Source organism: Triturus cristatus, chromosome 5_2 (assembly GCF_964204655.1).
Source record: "Triturus cristatus chromosome 5_2, aTriCri1.1, whole genome shotgun sequence".
NCBI classification, from domain to species: domain Eukaryota; kingdom Metazoa; phylum Chordata; class Amphibia; order Caudata; family Salamandridae; genus Triturus; species Triturus cristatus.
The window spans coordinates 40163421-40181145 of record NC_140588.1 but is presented as its reverse complement, the minus strand read 5'-3'; the positions used below and the strand labels follow the sequence as shown (position 1 = coordinate 40181145).

The 17725-nt window shown below is 44.2% G+C and overlaps 1 protein-coding gene and 1 long non-coding RNA gene across 2 annotated transcripts in view; one reads left to right on the top strand and one right to left on the bottom strand.

Moving 5' to 3' along the window:
• The first annotated feature begins 4885 nt into the window (after positions 1-4885).
• SLC39A6 (solute carrier family 39 member 6) overlaps positions 4886-17725 on the top strand; it is a 304810-nt gene continuing 291970 nt past the window's right edge. Inside the window, exon 1 of the mRNA XM_085606811.1 lies at positions 4886-5528. Coding sequence (XP_085462937.1) covers positions 4986-5528 — 543 coding nt within the window. The 5' untranslated portion in view covers positions 4886-4985. The remainder of the gene's footprint in view (positions 5529-17725) is intronic.
• Positions 11565-17725, bottom strand: part of LOC146822626 (uncharacterized) — a 274717-nt gene continuing 268556 nt past the window's right edge. The window contains exon 3 of the long non-coding RNA XR_014962070.1: positions 11565-14747. This is a non-coding gene — a long non-coding RNA (uncharacterized LOC146822626). The remainder of the gene's footprint in view (positions 14748-17725) is intronic.

The window sequence follows — 17725 nt, the reverse complement described above, 5'->3', positions numbered from 1 at the left end:
TAGACCAGATTTTACTGACTGAAGTTTGGCAGTCCTCCATGTTCCTATCCTTGACCAGGAACACTGTGACTTGGGGTCGCCTGGAGGTCTACGGAGCCATCCGAGTCTGCGCAGTAGGCATCGCGCTCACAAGACGGTGGCCACTTCTGAACTCCATTTTGGACGCCATATTTTGGTAGGCTCAAATGCCAACTTAAGCGAAACAAACACAAAGAGTAATTAATATAAAGAAATTAAGATTCTAATGTTAAACCCTCACTAATCCCTTTACGTTTTAGTATTTTCCTAGCTTTTAGCGACATTTAAAGCAATAATACTCACCCTTACGGTCCAAAACGGGAACGCAAACATCACAAAAGCAACATAAATCATGCGATATCCTATTACCACATGTACTACTATTAATATGCGTACATAATTTAGTTATTAGAGTTATTCTGCCATGCAAATAGCAATAAGTCCAACGTGTAATTGGTGTCTAATAAAAATGCAAATGGTTGATCAATATTACACATCAAACCGTTAGTCAAATTATAATATAAGTAGGTTATATAATTAGTATTTTCATGCAAAATAGAGGAGGTATACAAAATTTTGCTTTACCTGCTCCATCACACGTGTGCACCGACACTTAAAAAACCTTTTAACAGAGCATTGATCGAAAAGTTGTTTTATAAAAACATTTTAATGGTTTTAATTAATCAAATACAATAAATTTTTACTTACTTACTGTGACTTTAATGCAAGCTTCTGCACAGGGTACAAGTCCTAAAAAACAGAAGTGGGGGATCTAAGCAGGTTAGGCAGTATGCAAGTGAATTCATGACACGTGCCATCATGGCGCATGATGTCACGACGCGTGACATTGCACGTGACATCACAGGAAGTGACCTCACTGGAAGTGACATCACAAGAAGTGACATCAGATATTAAAACCTCACACATATGATTATCAGGTATATCATGAGAACATTTAAGCGCATTATGAGATTTAACAAATGAGATTTGGTGTTGAGGTTGTGCCAAAAAAGTGGCGAATCTCGACGCAAAATCTGGGACTCAACTAATACATTTATTTGTTAAGCCCTGTCACATAGAAATTGGCAACAAAGAGAAGTAAGGCAGTAGATCTGTTATGCTTAACTGGTTGCAAAGTCTACATTTTAAAATATTTGATTGGGAAAGCATCTGCTATAAAGGTGCCCAGTAAATCACAGGGAATAGTAATAATGGTGTTGGAGAGATTGGTGTTTTGTGAAGTCCCAGATTTGAATCAAAGTAGTAGAAGGTTAATGTGTCTCCTGCAAAGCACATCATGTAACATGCAGATGACTGATTTTTATTTTATGTAGATAGTAAAGTGGGTTACTGCTTTTAACACACAGATCCTTTTGTTTCCTGCAGTTCATAAATTGTAATCCTTGTAATATAGCACAGTAAGCTATGAAGGACATGTGACTCCTACACCTTGTAACCTTGCCTCATGTAACTCATCTTGTACATTGATTTACACATGTACATGATTTTTTGTCAATGTATAATGTGTATGTTAAGTAAAGAGCTCTGACACCATGCATGGGGTTGTGTAACGCTATAAAAGAAATACAATAGTGCTATTAAAATTGTTATTTGTGTAAATACTGGGTCAGACCAACACATCTGACATTCTTACAGAGCATTCATCTCAAATACAGGGACTGAACAAAGGCAAAGCATGCCTCTCTTAGGTACCTGTGAAGAGATAATAATCTGTGTGCCTTTGTTTCCCCTCCCTGACATTTACTTTTAAGTGTGAAGTTTCAGGCCACCTCCAGTCAGGAGTTGAATAAACAAAAGGAGGCCTGATGGCCGCTTAACTTCGGCCCAGCTGGAGGTGAAAAAAGGCTCCCTCGCTACCTGCACGTTGCTGCTGGGAACTGTAAGTAGACAACATACAAGTGCTGCTGAACGTGTCCCGGTGTCTTGCACCAGGAAAAGTTCAGCATATTTTTGTGGGGCCCAACTTTTTGGCAGGGGGGACGCCGTCCACCCTGTGAAAATAGTGGGTGGACGCCATAACCTACATGTACCCCCGACTCGTGCCCTGCTCCTGCACCAGTATGAGGCAGACTCATGAGGTAGAGGCTGAAGAGTCGAGTCTAGCCTCCAGCACGGCAGTAATCAGGACAATGTCAGTTCTCCCCTCCCACAGAAACTGCATTGGACCCAGCAGCAAATTTAAACAGCTCTGGCCAGAGATTTTTTTTATGCTGGCCGGATTGAAGGGGCAGCACACAATCTCAGCAAGAGTAGAATCTATGAATTGCATCACGTTGCATTTCAGTGCAGCCACGCAGGGGCAAGCACTGAAAGGCGGTAGTTTCACCCTTGATGCGTGGCACTTGGCAGGGATGTAGACGGATTGCAGACAGTTGGCAGGGGGGTAAGACAGGGATGTGTGCTTGCACCGACCCTGTTCTGCCTCTTTGTCAACGGGGTTATTGCACATCTTAATGCAGTGCAGGACAATGACGCTCCTAAGTTGGCTGGCAATAGAGTGCCTGCTATCATGTTCGCTGATGATACCCGTTTACTATCTAAGACACCCATGGGTATCCAACAAACACTTGATAGCTTTGAACAATTCTGCACTCTTCGGGGTCTTGAGATAAATATTCTCAAGACTAAATATATGATTTTTAATCCGCCCCGTTCTACACGCCCGAACCCTAAACTGGGGGACACAAGACTTGAAAGGGTAGCTGTTTTTGATTATCTGGGAGTCACTGTTAATGAAAATTTGACGTGGGGACACCAGATAACTAAGACACAACTTAAATTGGCTCAACTTTCTGGGGGAATCATCAAATTGTTAAGCAAGTCTTCTAGTAAACCAATTGGTCCTCCGTTGGAAGTCTACAAGGCACAAGCCAGGGGGTCTTGTATGTATGGGGCTGAGCTTTGGGGACATTCTAATAGGCTTGCTATTACAAAGGTTGAGAATAAATTTCTGCGGCAGCTGCTCGGACTTCCATCGAGCACCCCGCTTTTACCGTTGAGGCTTGACCTAGGGATTAGGTCAATCGACGACGAGCTTGCATTAAAACCCCTTAGGTTTTGGCGCAGGCTCTGGGTGACCCGAGAGCTGACCAGCTACAGACAGGAACTAAAAGAAATATTGTCCTTCTCTGGAGCTCAAAAAATCCCTTGGTTCATCTACATTAAGAATGAACTGACGAGAATTGGTGTTCCTGCCTTGTGGGCTGATCCAGAAAGTCAATGTAAATTAATTTCACGGCAAATGCTAGTAGCTATTTTTCGCTCTAAAAAAAAAAAATGGCTGCTCAATCTAATCCCTCCTCTGGTTCGGCCATTTGTTCTTTTTTATCTGTGAAGGATTGTTATCTTTTTTAGCCTTTTCTGGACGTTATATACCCCATCCTAGCCAGAAAATTGTATGTTCAGTATAGGCATGGTGTTCTCCCTCTCCGGGCCTCTACTTGTAAGTGGGCACTTATTGCACCAATGAATTGCCCAGCCTGTGAGTATGAGAAAGAAACGGAGACTCACGTCTTTTTATTTCTGTCCGGCTTATGTTAAATCCAGGAGATATTGGCTGCTGCCCCTTTGTAAAAATATGGGGTTTCGTTATTGTATGCAAGCGCTAAGAATACTGAAGTCTGACACATCCGAATGTATTGTATTTGCTGTCTCCCTATTTTTAACAGCTATGTGGCACAAGCGTAGAAATGTTGTTTAATTAACTATATTGCTGGTTATTAATATCGATTGGACTATTACTGTGTATTAATAGTGGTGATAACTCAATGCTAGTTTTTAATCTTTTTTTACTTTTTTATTTATTGTTTTAACTTTTTTTGATTTTATGAACTATTTTTAATGTTCTGTCTCCCTGTGCTATCTAGGTATTTTACGTATGAATTCCAGAATGCACTGATTGAATTAATTAAGTTGACTGTGATTCTTCACATGTGTTCTTTATGCTATGTGCACTGTTTATGGTCATTGTGTACCGAAATAAAAGTTTTTGATGATTGCAAATAACGCAGGTTCACCCTCCAAATCACTCAATTTCTCCTTTTGGTAGTTTTATATAGCGCAAACTCGACCTGAATGTACTGGAGCGATTTACATTGATACCAAATACATTACACAATGTCACATTCTTTTCTTTAGGCGCCGGGATTGCAAGTGTTTTCCCCAGCACAACAGGGTGTAGCCGACGCCGAGACTGGAACCTTGTTCCCCAGTCACCAAGTAGGCAGTTCAGGCCCTAACGCCACATCTTCTTCTACGGAGGTTTAAAATTTTGAGAAGTATGAATGATGCAACATCGTCTCTCGACCTTAAGCGCAGCAATAGCACATATAAAACTCATACGGAAAAAACACTATGCCGCAAATTTGTCAGAAACGTGAGTGTCGGTTATTCCTAGCCTGTAGTAACCGCGGTTATTCCGCTGCATGTAAAATATGTCGGCCATGTTTAAAATGAGTATTTCGCTTGGGGCGCACGCTCATCGTCGAGAGTTCTATGTAATACCTTTAACGGTGATTGTATACTATTTGTTCTTTACACAAAAAGAGCATGCAAACGTTACTTATTTCTGTTTGTGAATTCTTTCCTCTTTTACTAAAAGTTAGTTGCAGGCAACAACAGATTACTTGAAGAAATCACTCATTTCTGAGAGCATTCAATATCTTAGACCGTAATCATAAATTAACAAAGCGCTGGTGCCAAAACTTCCAATCTCCTTAAAACACAACTCAGGGCAGGCTGTCAATGACTTTAAGATGGCGGCCCCCCGGCTGAACCCGCTTGGACCTCACGCAGGGCTGTCACTTCCGTGCAGTTAGGCACAAAACATTCCAAGGTCGTGACGTATCTCTTTGTAATGCTGACAAAAGACATAGACATAGAAGACGGTACTCTACCAGTGTGCCCCGGCCCCCGCATGAATGGGGTGCTGAGTACAGCATCCTTCTATGGCGCGGCCCGCAGCAGCCATGCTGTCGGTGTGGCTCCTGTTATGCTTGCTCTGCGTAGTGGTGCTGGCTGCACAGTACCCCCAGCCTTCATTGGAACCGAGCGTCAGCAGTAACACTGAAACTCCGGAATTCACCTCTACCCCTGTCATAGTCCCTGAGTTACCCGAGGCGGCGCGAGCTCAGCGACAGCAGCTGCACGCTCTCTTCCTGCGATACGGGGATAACGATACACTGAGTGCCGATGGATTTCGTCGCCTTCTGCGGAGCCTCGGGGTGGAGGCGATACGCACCTTTCACGGGCACCGACACCATCAGCACCAACACCACCATCAGCATCCCCACCACCATCAGCATCCCCACCACCACCAGGAGAAAGAGCGGAACCCGCATCCACACCATCACCAGCCCCCGCCGAGCCATTTGGATGCCAGCTGTCCCAGCACCGCGCACCCTCAAGATCAGCAACCCTCCTTGTCCCGCAGTCGCAGGCACAGTAGCAACATGCACCCGGTGGAGGAAGATGGCACCCCCCACCACGAGGTGAGCCATTTGAACTCAGATGTATTATGCTTTCGCCATCAGAAGGCTAACTGCGTGTGCTCCAGTATTAACAAAGCCACACTTTACTAACCGATTCCTTGCTCTGGTTGGGGACTTCACGTGGAGCTGAGCCTCTCCATCTAGGTCTTGACCTGTTGCCCCAAAGCTGCTGTCCCAGGTACTGAAGCCCGCACCGTTCAAATCAGTGGTTGGCGATACTACTTACCTAGGGTATCAGCTTGCTTTTTTTTACTTTGGAGTCTCAGACACAATTTGTAACATTTTTTACACTCGTTAGCAGCCCAGAGTTGACACCTAACTGCTCCCAAAGGACCACTATTAAGCTTTACTTTAGCCTGTTCTACTGGCAGTGTTATTGACGCTTATTTTTGCGACCCGGAAACGACAGGACTGTGAGGCATATGCGCTTCAAATGAGTCCCAGGATTTTAGTTGAGGTGTCCTCACTAGATGCTGTGTAAATCACTAAGAAGTCCCATGTTTGACTACGTTGACTATATGAAAGTGGTGACCTTTTTATTGCATTGACTCTTTTGTGTAGTGCGTTTGGTGGATTTTGAACGGAAGTAACTAACTTCCGTTCAAAATCCACCAAACGCACTACACAAAAGAGTCAATGCAATAAAAAGGTCAGCTGATTTTGTCTTCATACCTGTTCACATTTGTTTTAAAGAAAGGCACTCAAATGAACCTGCATTTTTTTTAGGTCGACCGTAGCAGGTTCGTGAGGTATGCTGTATTCTCTTCTTTGAAACAGAGATAGTGCCAATGCTGCACTTCACTTTAAAAGGAGTTTGAACCATGAACTGAATAAAACAAGTTCACTCTTAGCCACTTTTTTGTTGAATTTAATCAAAATTATTTTCATGCAATAAATTAACTTATTGTTTTGCACGGTTTCACTGAAACAATTAAAGCGTTTCACAAATAATCGAACAATACATCATTGATATTTACATTACATAGACACATATAAGCGACACCAACACTAGCGTACTCCAATCACTCGGACAACAACACTCAAACTTCACAAACACACTAATTCCACACTGTTAGAAAAACGATTTACACTTGAATGTACAAAATACATCAGGCCATCAGCAAATATCATTTGCAGTACTTATAATAAATTGCATTTAGTTGTTTAGCAGATGATTGGCCAAAAGCGAAGATAGGTCTACGCGTTTCGAATCCCTTCGCCTATGGGGATTCTCATCAGGACCAACACTATTTGTCAGGCTAATGTGATGTCTCAAAAAATGCTTCTGTCATCTGGCATCCCGGTATAAATTGACTGTGCTCACGATTTAAGTTTTCGGCATACTTTTTGTAGAAGAAGTCCCTCTTAGACTGTGTACTCTGTTCAGCAGTTTTCACATAGCCATCGGAGCATTCCCAATCCGTGCAAGAAACGCCATTGTAGTGAGGCGTTTCTTGCACGGATTGGGAATGCTCCGATGGCTATGTGAAAACTGCTGAACAGAGTACACAGGGACTTCTTCTACAAAAAGTATGCCGAAAACTTAAATCGTGAGCACAGTCAATTTATACCGGGATGCCAGATGACAGAAGCATTTTTTGAGACATCACATTAGCCTGACAAATAGTGTTGGTCCTGATGAGAATCCCCATAGGCGAAGGGATTCGAAACGCGTAGACCTATCTTCGCTTTTGGCCAATCATCTGCTTAACAACTAAATGCAATTTATTTTAAGTACTGCAAATGATATTTGCTGATGGCCTGATGTATTTTGTACATTCAAGTGTAAATCGTTTTTCTAACAGTGTGGAATTAGTGTGTTTGTGAAGTTTGAGTGTTGTTGTCAGAGTGATTGGAGTACGCTAGTGTTGGTGTCGCTTATATGTGTCTATGTAATGTAAATATCAATGATGTATTGTTCGATTATTTGTGAAATGCTTTAATTGTTTCAGTGAAACCGTGCAAAACAATAAGTTAATTTATTGCATGAAAATAATTTTGATTAAATTCAACAAAAAAGTGGCTAAGAGTGAACTTGTTTTATTCAGTTCATGGTTCAAACTCCTTTTAAAGTGAAATGCAGCATTGGCACTATCTCTGTTTTGTTAATATATGACTTGGCCTTTCTGCCATAGAGTCAAAACCCAAGCTTGTTTTTCTAGTATTCTCTTCTTTGGGCTTTGGCTTGCCCACGCGGCTGATTGGTTAAAGTGTTCGTCGTTCCGTAAAGCTTGTTTCTGTACAGTTGCTTAGCGTTAAATGTCCCACCTTTTTGTGTCTTGCTCCTCCCCTGAGTAGTATTTGTTTATTATGGCATCTTCTCTCAGTAGTGCTTTTCCCTTTCTGTTGACGCGCTTTTTTTATGTTACAGAGAGCACGTGCACTCTGCTAGTGTTGCTTTTACATGCAAACAAAAGTTTGTCTCATCCCTGTGGTGTTTGTAATGACTGCACACACTTTCCCCAGGAGACCTTCGAAAAAACTGAGTCAAACAAAAACAATGGCTTCAAACTCACTGGTAGTAAAAAATATCTATGGACTGCCACTTGACAGGGCCTGCAATGTTTTATGAACATTTCTAAAGAATCTCTGTATGATTTTTCCCTTCTTGTCTTTCCACATTTGTTATCAGTCATACAATGACAGACCATTCCATTGGTAGGCGCAAGATGGAACTCTAAAAAAATACCACACTCGTACCTGGATAGTAGATCTAGCTCCGAAATTATAAATACATTTTTCACTATGACAAACGAGGATCCCTGTTACAGTAGTTACAAATAGAAAAGCCTTAAATAGCAGTTACACCTGATAACAGCAAGGTCACAAAAAGCTTCAGTACAAATTTTAAAGTATTAATCATGAAATAACCAACATAGCAGCAATTTTAATCAAGTGAGAAATTGTTGGACTTGGCCCTTTTTGACTAAAGTTCCCTAAACTTTTTGCTTTCCCCCTAGATCTTTTTTTGACATGGTGTTGCCAATTTAGATGCTTTGGGCACTTTGCCACTGCTGATCATTGACAAAGTGCAAGTGCTCCCTGTGTAAAGTGTAAAGGTAATGGGTTGTCCATGATTGGTATGTTTTGCCTTACTAGTCAAGTCCCTAGTAAAGTGCACTATGTGTGCCAGGGCTGGTAATGCAAATGCTACTAGTGGACCTGCAGCACTATGTGTGCCACCCACATAAGTAAAACCAAAGGGGATGATGGACAGAGTGTTGAACATTGCAAACACTCACCCCCAGTCAACTGATCTGGGTTTAATCCTGGACCGGAAACAAGCATCCTTGGACCAGTTTCTGGCTAATCAGCCGTCATCAGTCAGGCTAGCTTAAATCCAGTGGCAAAGTGAGCAAGGGACCCACGTCTGAGCATACTCTGCCAACTTAGGGCAAACAAAGCAAAACCAAAGGGGATGATGGACGGAGTGTTGAACATAGCCTGAAACTGGCCCCAGGATGCTTGTTTCATGTCCAGGGAAGACCTGGCTTGGCAGTTCGGGCTGGACTGTTCACATGAGGCACGGGCTCAGACTGATTTGCATATGGCCATGTCTGAACTGGGGTGGCGGAGTGAGCTAAAGAATGATGATGGATTAAACCCAGATCAGTTGACTGGGGGTGAGTGCTTGCATTGTTCAACACTCCGTCTATCACCCCCTTTGGTTTTCCACCCACACAAGTAGCCTTAAAGAGAGAACTCAGGCCTGCCACTGCAGTGCCTGCGCGCAGTTTGTTAAACTGCCATGCTGTCCTGACAAGTTCACCCACTTGCCAGGCCTTACCCTTCCTTTTCTATGCACATCAGACACACCTATGGTAGGTTCAAGGTACCCCCTGGGCAGGAAGCAGTGTATGTGAAAGGTAGGACATGTACTGAGGTGCGTACCATGTCCTGACTGCGAAATACTCTCCATTTCGTTTTTCACTGTTGAAAGGCCATTTTGCACATACGACAGAATGGGGAGGCTGTGTAATATGTTTCCAGCCTATCTTCCCAAAGGCTTAAGATCGAGAGGTGAAGTTTACTGTTCCTGAACTCACAATTCAATAACACATCTTTTTGTGAAGGTGGTTTTTGCATTGTGTGTTTAGAAACCACTCTTTTAAAGTGGCTGGGTTTTTGTGCTCTAACATTTGTGTGTCTCTGCCTGGTTGTGCATTGACTGTCTGGATCTGGAAGTGTTAGGAACGAGGGGATGTCTTAAGACAGCAACAGGCTGACCTGCATCTGGAGTGTAGGGGTGAAGAGGCCTGGGTTGCTGCCATAAAACAATGGATCCCTCTCCTGGTGAGTGATTAAGGACCCAGACCCCCACTATCAAGGGAAGAAGGTGTTTTTGGCAGGGAGACACCCAGAACTGGTTTGGACAGGGGTCAGTGCACCCTGAACACAAAGACTTCAAATACATTTAGGGGTATAACTATGAGAGCTGAAACCCCTGGGCTTTGGAATTGGATTGATCAAGACTGAAAAGGATTGAAACTACTTTGTGGTCAAGTGGAACCTCTGCCAAGGAAGAAACAGCTGAAGAGACTGAAGGAAAGGACTGACCCTTGCTGTGTGTTCTGGGGCTGGCCTGCAGTTTGCTGATTTAACCAAGAAGAGGCTAAGGGACTTTTCTGTGTGCTGTGTCCCCCTGCTTGAAAGGACTTTGCTGTGTGCTGTGTCCTGAAGTAACCTGTCCCCAAGGGCCCGAGGTGAGCTGGCTCCCTGTTGTGGAAACTCAGGAACACAAAAGTTTCCAGGTGTGTCTCAGTGACGTTGTGTGTGTGTGTGCTTTTTGCAGCCCGAGACCCTCGTAAGAATTGCCCTGTGATCGTGGGCACCTGGAGTCCAAGCGAGTCTCAGCGATGCTGTGTGCGTGTGCTTCGTGCAGCCTGAGCCCTTCGTGAGGATTGTCCTGTTATCGTGTGCACCCATAGTCCAAGTGAGTCTCAGCGACGCTGTGTGCTTGTGCTTCTTGCAGCCTGAGACCTTTGTGAGGATTGCCCTGTGATCGTGTGCACCCGGAACTCAAATGAGTCTCAGCGACGCTGTGTGCGTGTGCTTCTTGCAGCCTGAGACCTTTGTGAGGATTGCCCTGTGATCGTGCACACCCAAAGCTCAAGGAAGTCTTGGCGACGCTGTGTGCGTGTGCCCTGTTGCAGCCTGAGCTCTTCGTTATCACCACTGCCCGGAATCCACAAAGTCGCATCGGAGGCCCAAGTCTCGAACAGGAGAGGAGAGCGAGGCCGCACCCCCTAGGTAATGTGTGTCGCCGCCTGGGGTGGGGTGCAGGCTCTGAGAGAGACGCTCTTGGCCTCTCCCATTCTTGCAGCGCAAGCCAAGGTTTCAGCTTGCATCGCGGCCCGTACTTGCCGAGGAGTGGCAGTACCAGGGCTGGAGTGCGGAGCTGCACTTTGGTTTACACCATACCCGTGTTGGGGGTGTATGTTGGGGGAAGTTGACAGCGGGTCAGTACGAGTGGCGGAGAGACCGTCTAAAGCACCGTGAAAGGTGCTGGAGTGTATTACGCATTGTGCTGGAGTGTATTACGCATTGTATTATTTCTGCATTACGAACTACCTGATTGTTGCATTATGTATTGCATTATTTCTGCATTACGAACTGCCTGATTGTTGCATTACGCTTTGCATTATTTCTGCATTACGAACTGCCTGATTGTTTCATTACGCATTGCACTATTTTGCATAATGAACTACCTGATTGTTGCATTACGCATTGCATTAGTTTGCATAATGAACTGCCTGGTTTTTGTGTTACGCATTGCACTATTTTGGCATTACGAACTGCTTGATTGTTGCATAACAAACTGCATTATTTTTACATTGCGGAATGCCTGATTCTTGCATTACGAACTGCATAGCATTACATTAGGACTGCATTGGATCATCTAGAATTGCTCATTAATATCGCCAGAACCTACAAGTGCTGTGATGTACCATAAAAATAAACTATAGGACTATACCTACCAATAGTCCCAATACCATTATCAAATAATCAGTCAGTTGGCAGTGAAGAAGGTTCAATCGTTTATTTAGACAAAATACTCTATAGAGGAGCCCCTCCGAACCTCACCCATCAGGTGCGCTGATAAGTGTTGGCTCCTATTCAAACATGAGGTTATATACTTTTCGATTCAACACATACAATCACTGTAAAAGGAAAAACACCAGTTGGCCCTCGAGCTCCAGGAAAGGACCATATATGGCACACGTCAGACCATTACAAAGGCTTCACTATCTATTACTGATGAGGTCAGGAGGGGTGACTCCCTTTCGTCTCGGTGCCTGGGAGTGTAGACACGGCGCCTCCAGGAATGTGCTTATCACTCCCTAAACCAGATGCGACCTTGAGTCTTAGAACAGTCGAGTAAACAACCTACCTTCAGCTGCTACCAGTAACTCAGATGAACTGGGGCCTGACAATTGCACGTGATCAACACGTGATCACGGCCCGTGCTCGAGCATATGAGGAGAAGATGGCGTCTGTATGGTTCCCGGCCTACTCTTTTAGCAATAGATATACAGGGAGGAAATAAACGAGTTTCCTCCAAGCAAAAGTGTATATATATCCAACAGGGGGTGTACGTATAGATGCATCATGCTAACATAATATAGGTCCGATACTCCTTATATACAGGAAATCTACTTTTGTTTTATCCCTCAGAAAGGCCCTTTTAGCATGATGTAGCTAACTAAAACAGCTCAATCTTCAAATATTCCCTAATCAATCTTCATTAGGTCTTTGAGTTCCTGCTGAACTAGCTGAGCTTTTACCGCTGTTGGGGATGGACCAGACACAGAGGAAGTGAGTTTTGTCGCGCAATAAGAGCAACATGCAGGTCCACATTATACACAAACACAACACGTGAATATGATACCGGCTATACATGCCAGCACCATCAGAATTTTCCATCCCCAAGTAGACCGCAAACCCCAGAATCAACCAGAGAGAGACCACGTACCAATTTCTGCATGTATATCGGAAGCTAAACGATGTAGCTTCTGTATAGCTAAATGGACGGAGGGGGCGGAGTCAGGAATATAAACACAGCAAGAGCTGCCGATCACACGGCATGCTTCTCGATCTGCCAGGATAACGTCCAAAACCATATGATTCTGAAGCGAAACAAGTCTGGTCGCCTGTAGCTCTACAGTTATATTGGTCAGTATTCCTGCAGTAGTGTTAATTACCCCTTCAACTACTCTAGACAAACGTCGGACGTCTCGGCTAGTAAGCATAGGCCCCCAAAAGGGTAACACTCCCTTCATAATGTCAGTAAAATGCTGCAGTGGAGTATCGGTCTGATCTATATCAGTGGTATCTATCTCCCTTTCATGTCTCCTACTAAGCGCACTACGTTTATCTAATCGGTGATCCTTGTGATAATTAGAAGGGGCAATATAGACTGGAGGGTATAGGAAGGACAGGTAGCAACGTCCAGTCCATCCTCCGGGAAGCCAAGTATAGGCATTTTCTCCACAAATAAAATATACATTAGGAGGGGTTAACAACGGAGGGCTGCTAAAGGTACGCAACCGATAAGTGTAATTACATCGACTTTCTCCTACTGATATGTACCCTGCTCCTTGAACACAAAACGTAGAGGTACTATTTAACACAGGCACTGGAATAGCCCTATCCTCAGTAACATTACGGTCCTGAAAGTGTCGGTAATATTGAATTCAACAAAGTCCATAATTTCATTTTTCAACCAAGTGGTATTTTCATACGTTATATACATATTCATACAAGCATTCGGATCTAAAGTTCCCTCTCCATTGTTCCCTTCGGGGTTAAATCCTTGATGAACCACAATATGTGCTAAAATCATTTCATAATCCTTCTCTGAAAACCTTTGAGAGTCCACAGTGTAATGCATATACATCATAGAAAGCAATTTGAACCAAGCCTCGCAACTTCCCAGATGAGACAAAGGTAGGGATATAAATAAATCATGCTTGTGCATAACAGATGGTAAAAGACCACCCAGCAATTTGTAGTATTGGTAGCACTGTGTGCTTGATGAAGCATTTCAATGAATGCATTTTTCACATAAGTCTGACGATGCCTTTCCTTATGTGGGGCTAAAGTATGAAACACATGTTCCGGAGGTGGGGTAGTTGTTCCTAAAACAGTATGCATAGGGTGGCGAAATTCCAAATATATGATCACTCCCAGTAATCTAATCAGCAATATGGCTATAGTGGCTACAAATGCAATTTTAACACGATTGGTCCAACTAGAAAAAACAGGCATATATGTAGAAAAATAATGTGGTACAAAAGGACGTTCCTCTTCAGGAACAAAACGAGCAAAGGGATACATGCTAACTAAAAGTCCAACATTAAACTAGGGCAATGCAGTCCAACCCGCCAGAGGGTGCTTCTTTCCTGTGTCCGTTTAGAGCCTCACAGGCAGGCTCCTATCGTTCATCACAAATAATACCCAAAACAGATTTCTCACGTTGGAGTTATGTCCTCACACAACCCTTGAAGGAAACACAACCTGGGCCCCTTTTAACATATAGTTCAGTCTTTCTTTCTGAACAGAGCAAACAAATGTTCAAGGCTCTCAGCGCGTTCAGTCCAGTGTCTCGCTCAGTACACCAGAAGCGTATCTAACAGACTTTCATAGCACAGGTATGTACCCTATCACTCAAGTCTCTCCCTTTCTCCTACCATGTTCACCTGGTGTACCGTGTTGCTTTCTGGGCCGCAGGTTGTATCGAGTATGGCCAGGCACTTCTTGATCAGAGAACAAAACAGAGGATGACAAATCTGATGAAACAGGGGTACTGCGAGCCTCTGGGTTAGCCGCAGGGACAACAGAATCTGGGGCGATCAATTGTGCAGATGACCGAGCCGCTTCCGTGCCTGGTGCACTTTCTCCTTGCCCTTTTCCTATTACCTGGGCGTCAGAAAAAGGGATGAATCGAGGAACTCGCTCACTTTCCTGAGTCAGAACCCCGTCCTGGATTCGCTGATCATATGGAAGCGGAAGGGGTAGTTTTTATAGATGTGACACATGAATCCAGTGTCGCTTGCCATTCACTTCTACCGCTGTCTGCGTAGCCAACAGGACTTGAAACGGTTCAGACCAACGAGGATCCAAGCTAGACTTTCGCTGATAGTTACGGACCAGAACCCACTGTCCTGGTTCCAAACGATGTCCTGGACCCTCCGGCAGGGGCTGCAAAACTGCTGAGACCTGTTGATGAATGGAACGAAGATCTTTAGTCAAAGCATACAAATAGTCTGTCAGCATAGGGTACTCTATATCACGAAATGTTCTGGGTCTCGGGACGCCCCAAACATTAGCAGGGCGCCCAAAAATTACCTCATACGGAGAAAAACCAGAACGAGAATGTGGGGTAACTCGTATTGACATTAATGCCAGAGGCAGAGCATCTGGCCACTTCAATCCAGTACTTCCTTGAATTTTAGCTAATTTGAGCTTTAATATCCCATTATACTTCTCGACCAACCCAGCTCGGACTGGGGGTGTCGAGCAACATGGAATTTCTGTTTAATCTGTAGTCCATTACATATATGTGTGATGAGTTCTGCATTAAAATGTATTCCGTTGTCACTCCAGATCACACAAGGCAATCCGTAGCGAGGGAAATACTCCTTTACCAACGCTTTTGCTGTTGCCAAAGCAGTATTTTCTTTTGTCGGGTAGGCTTCCACCCACTTACTGAAAGCGCATACCACGACCAGGACATACTTTAAATTGTTGACGCGCTTCAGCTGGATATAATCCATTTGAAGCGCTTCAAAAGGCAAAGATGGGGGTGCAAAGTTTCCACTCAGACCAGGCTCCCTGCCCCCTGGTTTATGTCTTAAGCAAACCATGCAATATTGTACCAAATGAACAGCGGTCTTAAAAATATTGGGATTGTACCATTCAGGATCTAATGATGCACAAATACCTTTCACCCCAATATGAGCTGAACCATGTGCCATTGTCACCACCGCATTCACTAATGCATTAGGCAATAGCCACCGCTGCTTTTCTGTCCGATCAATCCAACAACCATCTGCATCTAATCTCCCAATTCGCTCTTTCCAGTGAGCCAATTCAATAGGGGTAGCTTCTTTCTGTATTTCTCGGACACTATCCATGGTTTTATCAAACATCTCTGTTTCAGCCACCCACCTAGCAGAGCTTGTCACAAACATTGGAGTCAATTTGGATTTCGCCAATGCCCTTCCTCCTTACAATAAGCACACTGATTTGGTCCCAAAATGACAGCTGACCCTCTGCCTCGTCCAGGTCCCGCCCCCCTCGGGACAAACCCTCTACCGCCTCTCTCTCTCTGCCTCGTCCTTGAGCAACTTGTTGCAACCACACCCGTGTTTTAAGATCCTTCATTCTCTTTTCCGTCTTATCCGTACTCTCATTTTCTCTATGTTCGTAATAGTGGGCCATACTCAATATTACAGAGGGTGTGGAAATGGTCCAGGTACTATCAGCGGCTTGTAGCCTTGCAGAGACTTCTGGTAACAAATTGGTCACAAAACGATTAACAAATAATCGTATACCGCCTTCCAATGATAAATCCTGTCCACTAAAATCCATGAATACGCCCTCAAATCTAGTGAAAAAATCAGAAACACTTTCATCTTTCTTCTGTTTACATGCGGTCAATTTGTCCCAATCCACCTTACGAGGTGGAATTAAGGAATGCATGTAAGTGATAATACGGCCAGGTAATGCCAATAATTCAGGGTTCGGCTTATCCCCAGGCTTACGATCCTTATCCCAATCTTTTATCTGATCCCATGTTCCGCCAAATTCTTGAGCATGGTTCTGATCATGCTCCTGACGCCATACGTCAACGGGAACTAACAATGCAAAAAAATAGCTCTATGTCAGCTAAGGTCATGACGGCTGAAGAGGCCGCCTCTGTGAGTCCTTTATAATAAGCCGTAGGATTCTTACGGGGGTCAGGTAATTGTGATTTTAGCGAGAGGACTTCACTTCTCTTCCAGGGGGTATAAACCCATTGCTCCTGCACTCTGGCCTCTACATGAGGTCTAGGAACCACACCATGGTCATCCTTTAGCTCCGGTATTTCAGGATGAAAGATAGGGTGAACTTCTCGCATAGGATGCTGAAAGTCCCTCAAGGGACACTTTTGATGCATCCGTTCGCGATAATTCAATAAAATCTCCACATTTCTGTACACTTCCTCCGGGCTAAGTTCAGACTTGTGAGCCCTGTCCCGGATGTCATACATCACTTGGGGGGGTCATCCCTCCTGGAAAACACTGTTCCCAGAGAGTAATGATACATGCAGCCATGTGTTTCAACGCATGTTGCTGCATAACAGGCTCATAGTCTCGAAGCGTGTTCCATATGTCAGTAATAGTGTAAATAGGATGTCGCATCCACTGGGATGACTGATCCGCAATCATCTGTTTCTCAGTCGGCCCTGCAGCCGAACGGGTAAACAACCTCCGTGCGTCAAGATCTTCCAGAGCACGAAATGGAGTCGCAACAGCTGGAGATGGGGTCGTGCTCGCAGAAAGGGAGGCCCACGCAGGGGTGGGGGGGAGACAAAACAGCTGTGGCCGCAACAGAAGACGGCAGTGTAACAGGCCATAAAGTAGCCGTCTCAGACACTTTAGGAGACAAAACAGAGGATATTCCCGGAGAGGCGAGGGAAGAGGAATCAACAGGGGCGGAAGCTGAAGGGGCTTGTACTAAAGTCGGGGGAGCAACAGGATATATACGCTGCGGAGCATAAGGCGGAGGTGGACGAGTATCTAATAAATCCTCTATCTCATCTTCCGCTTCAGTCCTAGCCACATAGGTCTTATCCACTTGCAATCTAAATTGTCTATCTGCACAATCAATTCCTTGTTCAGTTTGTGCTTTATCATAAGCTATAGCTTTCTGCGTTATCGTCTGATTTCCTTTCATCCTACATACTTTTTCCTCCCGCATACGTCTTACGCTTTGCTTCCTTCTGCCACATGCTTAGGGAATCAAACATTGACTGTCGACTACGTTTAGAAAATAATCGATCCTGCAGAAAATGTATCTTTTTCTCCTCAAAAGACCCGGTTAAGGGCCATTGTAATTCCACATTATCTTTAGTATATTTGTGCATAATGTATTAAACAAGAGAGGTGTAATACCATGCTTAACATACATATCATAACTTGGACTGCCCTCAG